The sequence below is a fragment of the Pangasianodon hypophthalmus genome, chromosome 20, assembly GCF_027358585.1.
Source record: "Pangasianodon hypophthalmus isolate fPanHyp1 chromosome 20, fPanHyp1.pri, whole genome shotgun sequence".
Lineage (NCBI taxonomy): Eukaryota > Metazoa > Chordata > Actinopteri > Siluriformes > Pangasiidae > Pangasianodon > Pangasianodon hypophthalmus.
Window position 1 is genome coordinate 16,751,320 of NC_069729.1, and position 17,790 is coordinate 16,769,109.

Consider the following 17,790-nt stretch of genomic DNA (forward strand, 5'->3'; position numbering starts at 1 on the left):
GATTAATCATGAGGGTGAAAAAGACAAGGGCTGAACAGGTATAGTAAACTCTTCTTCCTTTGGGTTAACAAACCATTTCTCAAAGGGCAAGGAGTTCTCTTGAACTGAGTGGACACTACCACACAGCTTTCAAAAATCTCAGAATCGCTGTATTATGTGGCTTTTATCATCTGTTGTTTTGCAGAACAATACACAAGCGATTGTAGATGAGGCACACACTACACAATCTTTCACCTGATGAGATCCCAGGTGAAGTTCTCCTGCTTCCCAAATCCTGCTTTCTCACAAAAATAAACACAAGACTTGCCATCTAGGGAATCTGTCAAGAGCAACTGATTATGGTGGTTATTTCTGTACTATTAAAATAGAAAAAAGAAAAAAGAAAAAGAAAAAATAAGAGAAATGTGTGGAAGGAAGGAATGGGTGGGGAGACACAAAAAGAACTGGATGTATAGTGCTATTAAGAAAGGTAACTATTTTTATACTGCGCATCACCAGGAATCACGTCATATCTGTTTTTGCTGTTCCTAACAACCACTTAGGTATGACATGACAATTTACAGAAGATTATTGTGCTTACATTTTGCCCTCACACACCCACAAAGAGAGCGATTATATCTCTCGTCTGGCCTAGGATGGATGGATGGATGGATGGATGGAGACACCCACACAAATAAAAGACACAAATGGATTCTAGGATCTGCTGCGCATGACAGCAAATGAATTCGATTTCCTCTCGGACTCTCATTGGTTGTTTTTCATTGCTGCACTTAGTAAATGTCGCAGAGATGCTCACGCTACAAGATTCATTCTACACGAGCAGTCGCAGATCGCCAAAATTGGGAAATCGGGGCTAAAGTCGTATGGTGTGTATTCAGCGTAAGGCAACCCAAATCAAAATTTAAATCTTTTGCCTCAATCATAGGCCTCTAAGTAGAATATGCGATATGGATAAAATATTATATTGCATCATATTGCAAGTATATTATAGAAATGGACCCTTGATTTGATATAGTTTTATGTTTGGCAGTTATATGTTGCCATCCTGATATGTTGGTCAGGATGCTCTCAACTCACAACATTATTCTACTGAAAATTAGTACGTTAGTCCTGAAAAGCTAATACTGAACAGTAAAAGACTATTCTTTATAGCAAGTATGTAGGAAAATATTGAACTAGAGTCCCTTTAGTAGCAGGCAGTGTTGCTGCCGTACAGGTCTACAGCATGGGTTACTGTCTGTTAGAGCTGAGAGATAGACAATATAATACTGACATTATGATAAATTGTGTCACAATATACTTTACTGAGATATTGTCAATAATGTGAAATTTTTATTTTAAAAAATTTACTTAAATACTTAATGTTAAAATTCTAAAATTGAAAATTTTTCTATTTTTGTGTTAATATTTTTTAAATGAATAAAAAAAACTTTTATGTCTTGCTAAACATCCCCACTATAAATGAAAGATGATGCTGTTCACTCGTAATTGGGTCATGCATTTGATTCTTCAACCCCAGGCAGCAGGTTTGTGCAGACGCCTCAACAGAGGTTCACCCCCCCCACCCCACCCCCAAGCCCCCCGCCCACACAAAAGTTCGTGAAAGTTCGTGTGGGTTTGATGCAAAGCATTCAAAATTTCATTAAAGAATACTTCACAAACTGCAGTCCAATTAAGGATGAGAGGAACTAATACATTTTTCAAAATTAACTAGCAGTTCAGTATTTCTAACAGTATGTATTAATCACTAACCTCATTGCTAATTCATATCATAGTGATCACTAAACTCATTACTAACTCATATCATAGTGATGCACTGAGTTCACACTCACCCTGTGATGCACAAAAAGACAGCACCCCATCATCAGGAACTACTGCAATGTTCCTCACTCCAAAAATCACCACGAATTCCCTGTATTTCCACAGCGGGCCCCAGACACCGAGTCTTAAAGCCAGCGCAGTTGTCACCCATCAGCTAACCCAGTACACAGTGAGGCGGGAGTGTGTCTGAGAGGGTGTCTGAGAGCACACAAAGGAGACGGGCGCTGTGTGCAGCAAACAGGATGTGCGAGAGGGGAAGCTGCTATATCGGGGTAGAGTCACACTCCCAGACAACCTGACCGGTTTTGTTTGTCAAAGGGCGAGTGGCGTCGGGGAAAGGCATCCTGAAAAAGAGGGAGATTTTCTCCCTCAAATGAGAGCACAAAACTGGCTGGTCAATAGTATTACATGGATGTAAGCCTTTATTTTAAAAAAAATATACATATTTTATTTGTTATAGTTTGTAAAGGATGTACTCATCTAATGCTTGGTATCACGGATAATGGCAACCTGAAATGCTGGTCAGTTGATGTAAATTTTAGTAATCAATGGACCAGCATTTCACTTATTATGATTATTACTTAATTTCAATTATATATATAAGAGTATATATACAGTATGTGTGTATGTGTGTGTGTATATATATATATATATATATATATATATATATATATATATATATATATATATATATATATATATATATATATATATATATATACATACATACATACATACATACACACGGACAGCCTGAAGATCATTGGGATTGCTGGGGATGGTGCCACTTGGGGGCCATGGAGATGGCTTTGGGATCTCATATGCGGAGTTGTACTGTGATGGCTTGGGACTGTGATTGCTGTGATGGCTTTGGGGTTGCCACGAGCAGCTTTGTACTCAGGACTCCATCAGTGGAGAGTGGATAGGTTTAACAAACGGCACTTCTTGTGACTGTGATGAATTTACTGGTTGCGCAACTGCACTATTTGTCTACACAGTACACAGTTATAGAAGGGAATTATTTATAATTGCACTATCCGTTAGCACCCAGATGAGGATGGGTTCCCTTCTGAGGTTGGTTCCTCTCAAAGTTTCTCTTCACCCTACATGTAATTCCAAATACACCACAGTATATTGCAGCTAAAATGTTCCCATATAACACATTTGTTTTTGATTTTGCTTGGGTTTGTGAGAACAGGAAACGGGGAAATCCCTGTGAAACACACTTCCTGGAAACAAACCGGTTTCCTGTTAGCACTTCCTGCATACGGGCGGTATGGAGGATTATCTGATTATCAGCTGTACACATGAACATACACACGAATTAGGACTCAGCAAAATGAAGCCATCAAGCTAGTGGTTTGTGGTTCGCTTGAAAAACTGTCAGTCTCCGCAGTAGGTGTGAAGGGAGCATTTCACGGAGTGAATGGTCTGGTAAAACCACATGTTGAGTTTACTGAAATAAAACTTCAGACTTCAGTATTTCTAACTTCAGGTCATCCACAGGGCAGAATTTCTGTCTTTCTGAGATGTTAAGACACTAAAATATCATATCTAGGTGGAGGAGGACTGTGTATGCAAAAAGTACAAACTAAGCCAGCGGGGAAATGGAACAGTTGTAAGTCAAAACATGTTTCTGTTGGTTGAACCCTGCAGAGGTGCAGAGGGTAATAACCTCTGAAAGCCAGCATGAGCACAGAGATGAGCTGCACATTTTGAATACTTATTACAGCCTGCTGACATTTCACATGTAGCTCGGGAATTGCCTGTGGAGATGCTTTTCATCACTTCTCGTGACAGGTACTGCATATGCAGAAAAAAAAAAAGGTTCTGTTCGGGCAAATACATTTACAAATGAGGTAGAATTGAAGGTTAAATATTAATTATTTTCCTGTAGACATAATCGCTGAGATACGATATGTTTGTGTGCAACTTCTTAACATCACATTTCAATATCAAATGACTCACTTGTGAGCTTTAAGACAAGGCTGGGCTAGTCTTGTGGAGAAAAATTCAAAATAATGATATATAAGCTTGATCTAAAAGCCTGCATCTTAATTTATGCTTCATCTTTGGCTGAACTACCACCAAGAGGAAGAAGACAGGAGCTTACATTGCCATCATAGGATGCTGGACCTCACTCTCACATAATGGATTTCTAGCTGTTACTACTGACTTTGTCACTGAATGTGGCCAAGAACTCCTTACAAGGTGCTTTTCTGCTCCCTGTGTTTGACAGAGTCGTTATTTGAGTTACTGTAGCCTTCCTGCCAGCTTGAACCAGTCCATTCTCATCTGACCTCTCTATATAACAAGGCATATCTGCCTGCATAACTGCCACTCGCCGGATGTTTTTTGTTTTTCGCACCATTCTGCGCAGAATCTGTGCAAAATCTCAGGAGATCAGCAGTTTCCAAAATACTCAAACCAGCCCGGCTGTCACCGACAACGACAGTGAGATCACTGAGATCACATTTCTCCCCTCATTCTGATGTTTGATGTGAACATTAACTGAAGCTCTTGACCTGTATCTGCTTGATTTTATGCGCTGTCCTGTGGCCATATGATTTGCTTATTGGATAAACTGCATCAATGTGAAGGTATACAGTTGTTCCCAATAAGGTGAAGAGTGAGTGTTTATTACTAAGGGTTATTTCTACTGCTTAATTTATAGAAGGTAAACTATGGGTATAATTTGTCTTCATAAAGGCCATAAAAAATTACTGATGGTCTAAAATCTAAAACACTCCAGTAATAATTACATTACCGCACCTGATAATCCGGCACTGTGCAAACGTATGCTGCCTTTGAAATTTCAAGCCTTTTCCTCGCAGTTAACTTTAGAGCTATCAAAGCGCTGCCTTGTAAAGCAACTTACATATTAGACAGCATTTGCAGCAAGGCATCGAAGCCTTCTGTTTTGGACACACCCTAGAAACAACAAAGCTTACTCACCACTAACTGTTTCAAACAAAACTCTTAAAGATGTGGCACATTTTTAAAAATCCAGTCAACATATCTTACCATGAAATGCTTATACTCGGAGGTGTGGCGAGCCAATCAGAGTGTACACCACTTCACCAGCTGAGTGTACAAAAGATATGACACTCCATAGCCATAGGCAGCTGAGCCTAACTTGAACATAACTGCCAAATGGTTTATTTGTCACATCATGCAACCTGATACACTGTATTTACCCCATATTTAAATTTGTCTTCATTTTGTTTCTGAACACAATGAAAAATGATGCCCTAAGGGTCCATTCGCAACTTCTCCACAATTCCATATGGCAGCCATCTTGGCAATTGCTTTGGTTGTACTCCACATGAAATCTACATTGTTTCACTTAGTCAATTATCGGTGTGATTGGGGGCCGTGCAATCGTTTCCAGGTGTGGAGGCATCAACAATCTACCCACGCTGCCTCTGTTTTCAAACACATACAGCATATGAGAAGATGGATAAAAGAAAGATGTCGAGTGACGTAAGGTAGAAGAAAATCTTAATATCCGTTCTAAACTCTGATAACAAAGTCATTCTATCCATCATAAGGTGTAATATGATACCTAAATCCGAAGCCTGGGAAAAACAGCGTGATGCCCCAGTGTCTGTTCAGTCATGTATGGTTATGATTCGTTAGAAAAAAGAACAGGCTTACACTTCACATAAAGGCGCAAATCAGTGTACTGGTGCATTGATTTGAGGTTAGTCATCAACCCCAGAAAAGATGATGTGGTGGTACCCAAATAGTACATCTTTTCTACCTTTAGTATGTGCATGTAGTTTACCTTTACAATGATTTAAAGCACATAATTACACCTTAAGGAGTAAATTAAAGCTTTAAAATGTGCACTGCATGCAAGTCAATGATACCCTTGAAGGTACCATTCAAGCGACAAGGAGAGGTACAGTTTAGTGCCTTTTCAAGCTTGACATCACAAGCAACATGGCCAATGTGAATATAGAAAAAGGATAAACAGCTGAAGAACAAACCAACTCATGTTTGTTTCTGGTTTCAAGAAATTTATTTTCTCTGACTTGCTTCATTGTGCTTCATCATGCCTTGCAGTGCAGTGGGGCCCAGTCGGAAATTATGCACAATGCTATGGCGGCAAGGTTCATACAAGGTGAATCTTCCATGGAAAACAAAAACGCATTTCATTATGATAACAAGCCTCATTTCAAGCATTACTTTCACGCTCCGCACGTCTTCCGAGTCACATCTGTTTCTTGATGGTTCAAGTTTTGAAAAGGGAATCTGTACAGAGATTATTAAGTCAAAAATATAACATTTTAATGCATTCATAAGGTGCAAATAAGCCTTCATAGAACCGCGCTTGTCAAGTTTATTTCAGTTCAAAGGTATTCAGTTGTATTCTCCACTACAGAGCAAGTAATTCAAATTCTGTCAGGGATGCTTCTTCTTTTTCATCTGCCTTAGACTCCAGCAAGTGCTCACATGAAATGCTGGCAAAGAAAATCAGGTTTTTATTATGGTGTTTCTAATGTTCAGAGGTCTCGACTGGCCTTATCTCCAGCGCAGGCCTTTGTTAAAGATAGCACTAATTCCATACCAGTCGCAGCAACTTAGCTGCTAATTCACAAGACGGATGACAAAGTGCTCTTGCCTTTGATGGAAAGCCAGACAGGAGGATTGGACGGCCGAGGTTCAAGAAGGATCAGATGGAAAAGCAGGTCCTGGGACTGCCTGTTACAGCTCTCATATGAGAGAGACTCCTGCCAAGAATTGTTCTGATCAGGAGAAAGGAAACCAAAGCTTACAAAGTTCACAGGCCGTCTGACCCAGATCGAACTAATCTTACCACTGATTGGCCAACTGTAGACACGAATAAGAGGTCCTGGGTTGATGCCAAGTTTTAGATATTGAACATGTGACTAAACAATTTGAAAATTCGGTGTCAGATATTCTAAGAATTTATAAATGTTTTCTTCATATACCTTAACTATCCGAATATTTAGTCTGATCTGGAAAGCTTTAAGAAATTTAAATCACAGAGTAAACCAGCTTTATTACTGTATAAACCAGTTTGGAACACTTTCACCAAAATATTTAGCAGATCTTTCATTTATCCCTTCTTGCAAATCCAAACAAATGTTCAAGTAAGCATCAGTGAAAGAACTTTTTTCCCCCAAGATCTATCTGATATGATCGAGGTCAAGTCACCAACGTAAACCAGCATCAAGTCGATGGTGTTTTGGTTTATATCATGCTAAGACAAAGAAGAACTGTGTTTTGCTTATTGACGGGGGACAGAAATGTTGATTAGCAGTTCCTGACTGAGGACAGCTCAGAAAAGGAACCGAGATTTAAAAAAAAAAAAAAAAAAAAAACTCACCAGGGTAAGAGACAGGGTGAGAATTTGCATGTAGCTACTCCTCAAAAGCAGGGTTGGGTAGAAGCTAAGAAACTGGATTATGTATAGAATTTTAAAAGTAAACACAGTCACATACTCGACTCGACTCGACCCTGTTTTCTCAAGGCCTTACAAACATATTTAAATGCATTGTATATGAACAAATGTATAGATGTATAGAATGTATAGAATTTTAAAAGTAAACACAGTCACATACTCGACTCGACTCGACCCTGTTTTCTCAAGGCCTTACAAACATATTTAAATGCATTCTTACCTCATAAAACGTTGGCAAAGTACGCTTCTGGAATGTTTTAAAGAATGTCATTTTAGTTTTTAGCCATGCACTCTCATTTTATTGACATGGACACTTTAACATAAACTTACCAGTCAAACAAGGTCCGTTTGAAACCTCACTTTAAACTTCAGCATTCTCCAGTGTGTGAACGCCTCTCTCATGTTAACTCGTTCTCTTGGTCTAACAATTTTCTTCCACGCAATGCCACGGCATGTTTGTTTTTCTTTTCTTTGTTCTCGTCAAACTACTGTTATCAGGAATGGTGGTTTGCAGGAGCCGTATTAATTCACCAGAAGGAGCCTCCACTTACTTTTCTGTAAAAATATGTCTTATGTCACACCTGCGCTCTTCAAAAAGGGTTTTGTGTTGATTCTCTTGATAGTTAGGAGTTCTTAGCTGTATAAACAGCTTCTACTTGAAACACTCTCTGATAATTAACTGGAGAAACTGGAGAATTGCATCTTTAATAAACTGGTATTGGCAAAACTATCCCACGTTGCCTTAAAAACTGTATTCAAATATTTTAAGGAAATGAAAGACCCAGTTAGGGTCTTTTATTATGCTAAGAATGTATATAAAGGGTATAAAACTCTAAGCTTACCTTCAGAGAGTAAGCAGGCATGGGTTAAAACTGATTACACCACAAACGAATTAAAACAAGTGTGTAATTATTGATGTGGTGTTTTCTATGAAGAGCTGTTTATTTATCATTTTATGGAAGGAGTCTCCAGTGTCAGCATTTTGTAACAGCAGAGTTAAAGCTGTAACTATGTTTTCTGAGAAGGTCTTCAGGATGGAGGGCTTTGCGCTTTCTCGTTAACACAACATTAGATGCAGCTATAAATGGACAAAAGGTATGACGTGTTGTTCTTTAATTAATAAAAAATTGTTAGCAACCTGGTGTTATTAGAAAAATAATCAACTTTTGGAGTGTTAACGGTAACTCCACTTTGCTTTGGGCCGCATTGTCATGTTCTATTCTTTATATATCATATGCATTTCACTATTTAACATTGGAAGAAGTGTAACTTAACATTATTAGGGCCAACATAACCACATTTTTTTTGCATGACTCCAAAATGTGATTGATATTTCCCAAGAACAGTTTTCTCCCCAAACCTCACCATAGGACAGCCAGGCTTTTTAAAATTATTTGTAAAATTCCACCAGCAGCACATCTGATTCAAATTAATCCAACAGTGATTAGCTAAACCAGTGTGCTAGTGGTGGAATTTCACAAATACACTAGTAGGATTGGATGGGAGTTTGAAATACGGGAGTGAAACCCTGACACTGACATTTAGACGTCATAGTTTTCTATCACAAAAATGCTGTCAGCAAGTAATAGCCCATCATCATCATCCTGGGGTTCTAATATGTGATGTTCTAACTGTTATTATGAAACTTGAGGGCAGGAAATGAAGTGAACGACCTACTTGCATTTCCTTAAAGCACCCATGAAACAGCTTGAGGGCCGTGATTTGATTCTGAACGTTGAAGCATTACATTTGATAAAGGAAGTCAGACAGGGAGTGTGTCGAAGGGGTTGATGGATTTTCACAGGCAATAGTCTTCGTGATACACCGCACCTCCCAACGAATACAAGCTTTAAATATGATTTGTTTTCAATCGTGTAGGATTATTCACTGCCAATTTATCATGTTCTTTATCCTGGAGAATAGACTTCCAGGCAACACGCCTTGGATTGGTACCAGGCCGTGGCTTGTTTAAAGGAAAAGAGTAAAGGCTAAATCATCAGAAATAATAATTTCATCTTATCACAGAAATTATAAACTGTAAAATATCAATATTGGGAAGATCCACATTTTTGTCATTTTTCGATTATGCAGTATATACTGTCTTATTTTTGTCTACAGCACCAACTGACTCATACAAAAAGCTTTAAAACACTGATTTTAATTTCATGGGCCAGAATGAAACCCAGTCAAATCCTCGTTCAGCATCTGGCACCAAGCTCAATGCTTCAAATGTGAGAGGAAGTCTTATAATTAAAGAAATGGTCTTGTAGAACATCTTGCGGCCAGTAAATCACTTTTCCGAAATGCACAGCAGATTGTAAATAGCCAGCGCCAGTGTGGCTGCAGACTGTCATATCTGCCAAATAGCAGCCACGACTAATAGCTGATTGAACACGAAGATCACCGGAAACAGGTATGGCTCTTGCCTGGTAGGAACTGCTGTAGATATGAAAACTGTAAGATAGATCTGTGTAATATTTTCTGATCTGTGGCGGAAACAAGTTTCCATAGTTACTGTGTTAGTTATGATAGCCATTCTGATGATAAGGTGTTATTTTAGGCATAAACAGAGCACAGTGCTTTAAATACTTATGCTAATAGGAGCAATGAAATGCACTGATAGCTTTTGATGCTGTCCCTTTGAAATGCTACATTTCCAGCTGACATTTCTCAAATGTCATTAAGAACATCGTCAAAAAATGTAAACAGGGCAAATATGCTTAAGGGAGGACTGAGATCTGCCAGGAGACTCGTATCAGCTTTGTTGACTTCTACAGAAATACTTTGTACATGTTCCTACAGGTTACTGCGATGATACACTGAGACCAAGTGCCATTACTGACCTCCAGTATAAAATTCTTTGAAATATGGCCTTATATAAATATGCCTGAGGACTCGCTGACCTCATGGTCCAAGCTGCGTAGTAAGAACTAGAGTGGAATTAATCATTTCAGTTGGTTGGTTAGTTGAATTTGATTTGGTTTCACAAATACAAATTTTCCATTTTCTGTGAAATGTAATCAGCATTTGCATCTCCCATGCCAAACAAATGCCACCTGCAACCTATAAGAAATGTTCGCAGCTGGCAAGTTCAACCTTTTATACATTCTTTTAATGTTATTTAACATACTAGGTTTTTCCCCCTCACAAATGTCATTAAATAATTCTGGGAAATTCCCAGAGTAAAATCAATCTCACAAGGAAAAGAATGTTAACCTTGTGTTGGCCAGTTTGTCTACTAGTGTAACAGATAATTACAAGGATTCTGCAAGGGTTGGTTACGGGTTCTTAGTGTCTTATAGGTGTGCTGTTTGGATTAAGGCAAGATTAAGGCTACAAGGGAATAGTTTTTTTTTTTTTTTTTTTTTTTTTTTTTTTTAAGACAACACATATCAATTCATCTTACATACATGCATACATACATACATACACACACACACACATACATGAGACCTCATCTAATTCAATATTCATACTTAAAAATGAGTCTTTGGATTATGTTTGGATTAAAATTTCTATTTTAATTTCACTAGGAAGAAACTCTCCAGAAAAGTTAACCAAGAAAACACCACAGAAGGGGGCGGAGCTATATCTTCTTTAAGGCTGCTACATTTCAGGTAGAAGGTAGTAAAATTTTCTATCTATCTAACATGTCACACATTTAGGGTACCCCAGCGAGACAACTGAAAAATAGCCCTAGAGTTAAAGAAAGTTTAAGAATGTCATAGGACACAGTGAAAATTACTTTAGTTAGCTCTTAACTTCTGTTAACTTCAGAGAAATCCAACACAACTGTACGAGTGGAGATCCCACATATGAATGTAACATTTATAATAGATGGCTGAAATGTTACATAATGTGAAACTAACTTGATTAATGGAGGTTGGAGGTTGTGTTTAATTTCACAATCGACTGGATAAACCCAGTGGAGGACACAGAGGCTTCCCCTGCATGTTACGATTCTCCATTTGGCAGCAGCTGAAGAGCCCCTACTGCTACATTCAGGTTCTGTTTGTTCACTCAGGATTCCACTGGTGTTCAGAGTGTGAGGTGCCAGGCCCCGGGCGTGTTTATGTTGGCAGCTATAGCCAGCAGACTGTGCGTCTGTGGAGGCAATGAAGCACGCCAGTGAACGTCAGAGCGATTTGTAGAGGGAGTGAAGTGCAGCCGGGTTTGAAACATGACAACATTAAACGCTGATCTGAAGTCAGGGTGTTAAGCAGGATTAATAGTGGGGTGTGGGACTGGGTGTGAGGTTGGGTGTGAGGTTGGGTGTGGGTGTGGGGCTGGGGGGTAGTCGGACGGGTGGATACCAAGTCCTCCTGTACTGTAGATCAACGTAAAGGATAACTATTTATATCCCTTAGGGCTGATTTATATCCATAATTGGAAGTTATAGTAGTAAACCATTCTTTCATGTTCTTAATGATTTCAGTGGCTACAATGTTAGTGTACCTCACAATTTAAAAAAAAGAAATAATAAAATAAATCAAAATCTGCTTACTGGTCCTAGGAGTGTAAGCAATTATGACATTTTATAACTGCATGTCTTGCATTTCCATCAACTCTCACTACAACACCTCCTTAAACATAATATATCTGTATATACTGAACACTGCAATTTAAATGGTCAGTGAGATGCAACTTATATGGCTAACTATAGTATAGAAAGGCACATTTATTTTCCAAACTTATTTCTTTATAAATCTAAGAACGCTTTCACATATGCAGTGTTTAGACTGTTTCTAACACTGGTGTGTTTTCCTCCTTCCAGTCCGTTCGAGCTGGGCACAGCTATTGAAGACTGTCTAAGCGAGGAGGTCTCGGTCCGGTTCCAAGCAATCTCTAACGTGGTTGTAGTTAGAAAATGATTTAAGGTTAAAGTTTTCAAACTTGGCCCGAATATTTGAGTCTGCTTTGGATCCATTCTGAGCCCGAAGTACTTCCAAAGCTCAGATCTCTAGCCCAGTTTTATATGGCACCTCTATTACGTGCTATAAAGGTACATCAGTCCAGGTGAAGCCTTTCAGTCAAAGTTGTTCACTTAGTTACTTGTGTATGAATGCTTTGCTTACTGTGTATCACCAAATGACATTATGTTTGTTCAGCACATCATTGCAGTGCTTTTTCATTTCGAAACTGTTCAAAACACTGCCATTTGGAGTGAGGACATATATTTATGTAAATATATGTAATGTCTACTGTAGTTCTGTGTTTTGTTTTATGTAGCACTATGGTCCTGGAGGAACGTTGTTTCATTTCACTGTGTACTAACTAGCTGTTTATGGTTGAAATGACAATAAACCCACTTGACTTGACTTGTTCTCCACCAGTGTTCAGCAGAACCGAAACCCAGACCACTGGCATTCAAACCTTTCTTCAAGACAGACTGTCCACACCTTTGTTCTATCCCAACTGACAACTAACTGAGTAGAGAAATAGTGGACAGTCTGGAGGGCTTTGAGGACTGTTTTGAGAACCAGTGGACTAGAGAATGGTTTCTGGGTTCAAAACCACGTTTTCACACTCGGACAGAACTCTCACGCGAACGGCCTCAAGTCTGGCAGAAAAGTTCAAATGTGAAAACGCACTTAGTTTACTTCTTTACGTGGTACATAAATATGATTTAGAAAATATTCACATCAACTGCAAATAAATAAAAAATAAATAAATAAACATTCCTGAGATTGCATAATCCTTAAGAACAACCCAAAGTTATCATAACTCGACAGTAATGCCATATTCAGTTCCACAAAATCAATATATGCAAGGCCTTGTGTATGACAAGAAGAGAGATAACAAATGATAAAACTGCAACAACATTAACACCGAAGCCAAGAAAGAGGTTTAAATTGTGCTTTCTCCCTAGATAGCCTTTTTATCTTGTAAATCTAGAAAAGTATCTTTCTTGGGCTTTCCTAGAATAAACACTTCTGCACATTAATGTTAAGTCTTGTGGTTATTTTGATGTATTGGAAGCCAGAGCTCTCGTTTCCTTCTCGCTTATCTTAGAAAAACCTCTTACTGCACAGGCATTCTTTACACTTTTAGTAATCGCTGTCCTTACATAAGGCAAATGACCTAATCTGATTTTGAACTACGGAACCACTTTAAATCTACCTTTAAATCTATCTTTGCTCTTTCAGATACTAAGTCATAACCTGGCACCAGCAGCACAGCAAATCAATCAAATCCGCAGGCGCAGGCCCACGTCGCTCCACTGTCGATCTGATTTGGAGAAAGTGGCCAGCACAGCATTGCCATTATCTTCTGAGATACAAAAAGGATTGAAAACTAATGAGTTTCCAAATGACAGTGCGGTCTTGATCTAAGTTGAAGGCGGGACTGCTTTTCAAAATAGCCTTCTGTACTCAATACCACACAGAGTTTATTGGCATGGCAACTCTGACAGTCTCAAACAGGGAGGATGAATATTTAAGGAAACTGCCAAGACATGTCTGATGTCTGCAATTGCTTCTTTAGTTCTGCCATAAAACTACAAGACTAATGTAAAACTTATAGGATACATATAGCTGACAATTTAGGATTGTGCCTCAAGCATCACGTACTTGTCCTGGACTAGACCAGTAATGCTATTTGTACCAAAAATATCAGAATAATCCACAAGTTTAAAAATTCATTCATCAGTAACCACTTTATCCAGTGGTTCAGTGCATCCAGAGTCTATCCCAGGAACACTGAGAGCAAAGCAGGATGGGATACCAGTCTATCACAACCCACTACTTGTGTTTAAATGCTTTATGTGTGTTAAAAAATACTTCCATGTCCTTTGCAGATCAAATCATTTTCCCTGCTAAGCAACAGGCCAAGATGAATCAATCACTGTCATCTATACATTTAATTAAAACAAATCCCTGACTGCTCTTTTCAAATCAACTGAAGATCAGTTCTTGGATTCAGAAACAACTTTTACACTGGACCAAACAAGGTGCAGTGCTTGCAAAACTGGCATGTGCAAACTGGCATGTTTTTGGGTGGAAGAAGGTTGGAGCGACCCCAATATTCCTAAGGAAAGCTACATGGACACAGGGAGAACTTGTGATACTGAGCACAATCAGGAACCTGAGACTGAACCCCAAACGTGGAGCTCTGATGTACCAAAACTACACGGATGTACCCCAGTGATTCATTAATTCTTCATCAGCAACCATTTTATCCTGATCAGGGTCACGCTGGATCTGGAGCTTATCCTAAAAACACAGGGTGTGAGGTGGAAATACACCTAGGGCAACCTAGCAGAGGCAATCCACCTACCAGGATGTTTTTGGGAGGTGGGAAAAAAAACAAAGAACTCAGCGGAAACCTACACAGACACGTTGAGAACATGTGAAACACGGCGCAGGCAGTAACCCCTGCTCAGAATTGAATTGTATTATCATCTCAATCACTTCTAAGATTCCAATTCCACCTTCAAACATTAGGCTGAAGCTTGTTTTTGCTAATGAAAAGAAGTCTAATACTAAACTGTGCTGAGGGGAAAAAAAAGCCTAATGTTTTTTTCTACATGATGTACGTCCTTTCCTATAGGTATCTGTGTGTCACGCAGTGTCCGAAAACCCAGCATGAGATGTTTTAGTGGGAAACAGCAAGCAGATGAAGACTTCATGTTACTCTTACATCCACAACAACGACTAACAAAGTGACCACTGTCTTTTACTCTCAAAAGCCTGGGTAGTAAATAGCGTGTGATTCACACCACTCATTTTCCTGAAATAGCAGGAATAGCAGGAAAAAGAGAGAGCATGTACTGCTCAATACTTTACATAACACAGTGCAACAGGAAACTAATTTTTTTCCTCTTAGTGACCTATTGTAGGATTAAAGACTTGTGTCAACACCAATTACAACCATGTTGTTAACTATACAAAGAAGCTGTCCAAAGATGCATGTTTACTTCCTCCTGTCAGTCATGTTACAGACATCTTCATCCTCATCTTCTCTGCTCAGAAACACAAAAAAAAACCAAGTGTGTAATGGTCAGCGTGGATCTGCTACAAGTAACGAACGACAGCAAAAGAAACAAGTAAATCTAGAAGCTTGTTCTTGTTTCCAAGATAGAGAAAGCACAAGGGGGATGAAGTCGGATGCCAACTTACCTCCTGGACAAGTGAGTTAATGTTATAAACCGGTAAACTGTTTGAATCAATGACTGCAGCAACAAATCGGTAAAGGTTAATGTTTTACACTGTGCCATTTCAGAATTAGATTATTACTTATCAAACTATACGAGAGAGCCTAATAAAATCTATAATTCTTAACCGACTGCAAGATAACGTGTCTTCTTCATGTCAGATTAAATCATGAAGATCCTCTAACAATAAACCGGCGATTAAAGACGTTTACTACGATTCTACTTACATCATCGATCAGCGTGATCCAGGCTTAAACAGGAACAAGCCCTTGGTATAATAGAAGCAAAGTTATGCTTAGAGAAAACATGTTTTAAACGGTGAATAAGAAAAGTTTGGAGCTAGAGGACAACATGGAATGCCCATTCTTCAAAGTAACCATGAGGTAATAAGGATATGTTTTCTGTGTATTAGCATCTTACTGGATGAGGAGCCAGACATAAAAGCTGGTACAATTATTTTAGTTAATGTGAGTGTTTTAAATGATCGCTTGCTCAAATAAACATTTCATTTCATGTTTCTAGTTTGGTGTCATCCTACTGGTGGTGTTTAGACGAGCATTGTAGCAGAGCTCACACTGAGATTTTAATGAAAATACTTGATGCCGTTAGAACTTCTGCCTCACGACTAAATCAGTGTCAGCAAAAATGGGCTGAGAACCATACAGTGGCTCAAGCTACATGATGTGTCAGCATTTCACATGTTCATAGCTAACTGTCTTATAACTTGCTTGTAAATTGCTTAGCCTGTTTGGAAAACAGCTACATATTTTGGGGGGAAAACTGGGGAGGTTGTTTTGGGTCTGGACCAGGTGAAGTCCCAAGAGACCACTGGTGTACTGATCAAGGTACATTAAAAATATAGGTTTTGTATCAGAACTGTGCATTGGAAGTTTCCAGCCAATTTTATGCACCTGGATCAATAATAAGTTGCAAACTTGCTCTCTTTAGCCGTTCTGAATCATTTTGGTTTCACAAATCAGTAAGTGATGTGGAGTATCAGTGTTTTTCCTTTTAGTGAACTTTGTTTTAGCTGACTGAGTAGAATAAGATGACGGAAAGTTAGCTAGCTGGCCTGGTATGGAAGAACTCCTCAGGCTACCAGGGATTTTGGGGATACAGGGGCATGGATGGAAGGTGGTGTCAAGGACTTGAAAAAAGTTTTTGCTGTTACCACTAGAGGCCAAACATTATCTAATGCACCTTTAAACATATTTTTTATATATTAACCTGGCCTGGTTTTCATCTTTACATCTATCCATTCATCTTCAGTAACGGCTTTATCCTGGTCAGGCGCGCTGTGGAGATCTGGATCCGGAACACTGGGTACCACTGGGTACCTTCACACACTTCCTCACACCTGGGGCAATTTAGCATAGCTAATCCACCTACAGCATGTTTTGTGGAGGCTGGAGGAAACCCATACAGACACAAAGTGAACATCCGAAACTCTACAGACAGTACCCTGAGCTCAGGATCATGATTTTCAGTAATGTTCAGAGATTTGAAGCTAAATTATATGTAAAGCACTGAGATTTTAGACTCAAATTGAAGAGTACTGTGAAAATGATTGCTGTTGGCCTTCACTTTGATTTCTACAAGCACACAGAACTCACCCCTGTGAATATCCACCTCTCCGTCGATGAGAAGAGAGAGAAGGAGCTCTTTCTTTGCAGCATCGGCCTGCAAAAGGTACAGACAAAACAGGAAGTCATGTCAAAACATGCTTTTGGTCACATTTGCTTCAGTGTTTAAGATCACAAACCAAAGTCGATGACTGAAATCCTCAGTCATTCTGCTTTAAGAAGCACTTGAACCTCAGGAAGCCAAAAACACTACTGCTATTAGCATGCACCTTTGATGCTAATGGACAGAGAGGAGGTTCTACTGTCTGTGAGGTTGAAGGGCACGTGGGCTACATCAAAAGCCCACAGGAATGATCCATGTGTTTACACACACAAAAGCTTCAAGTCTGCAGAAATTAAAGATGGGTTCGAGAAGAGCTTGGTGCAGACTTTGATGTTATAGGGGATGAACTTGGCTCAGTGTGGCTTGGCTTGGCTTGGCTCAGAACATCAGCGTGGGTTTGACTCAATAACATTTCCCGAAATAAAAGACATTAATATAGACAAACTAAGTTCCATCATTCTTCAGTCATATGACCAAAGACGAGAGTTTATCTTTTGCTATGATTAAACTGGAGGAGGTGTGCAGTTATGACTGCATTCTTCCGAGCTATCAGTGCAGAAATACTCAGAATTTTCCCTCAGCTTGTATGGAGTGGAATTTATATGTAATATATAAGGCGACAAAAAAAATTTTTTTGCTTCGTCACTGGTTTGATTGATAATTATGACCATCTAAGACCATCCATGCTGACACGATGATA

The 17,790-nt window shown here is 39.0% G+C and overlaps 1 protein-coding gene across 2 annotated transcripts in view; it reads right to left on the bottom strand.

Moving 5' to 3' along the window:
• The window catches only part of arhgef3 (Rho guanine nucleotide exchange factor (GEF) 3), a 90,212-nt gene that overhangs the window by 52,033 nt on the left and 20,389 nt on the right, over positions 1–17,790 (bottom strand). The window contains exon 3 of one of the 2 annotated variants that reach the window (XM_026932691.3): positions 17,018–17,084. In XM_026932691.3, coding sequence (XP_026788492.1) covers positions 17,018–17,084 — 67 coding nt within the window. Of the gene's footprint in view, positions 1–1,832; positions 2,032–17,017; positions 17,085–17,790 lie in introns of those variants that run through there. The other variant, XM_026932693.3, reaches the window with a different exon arrangement.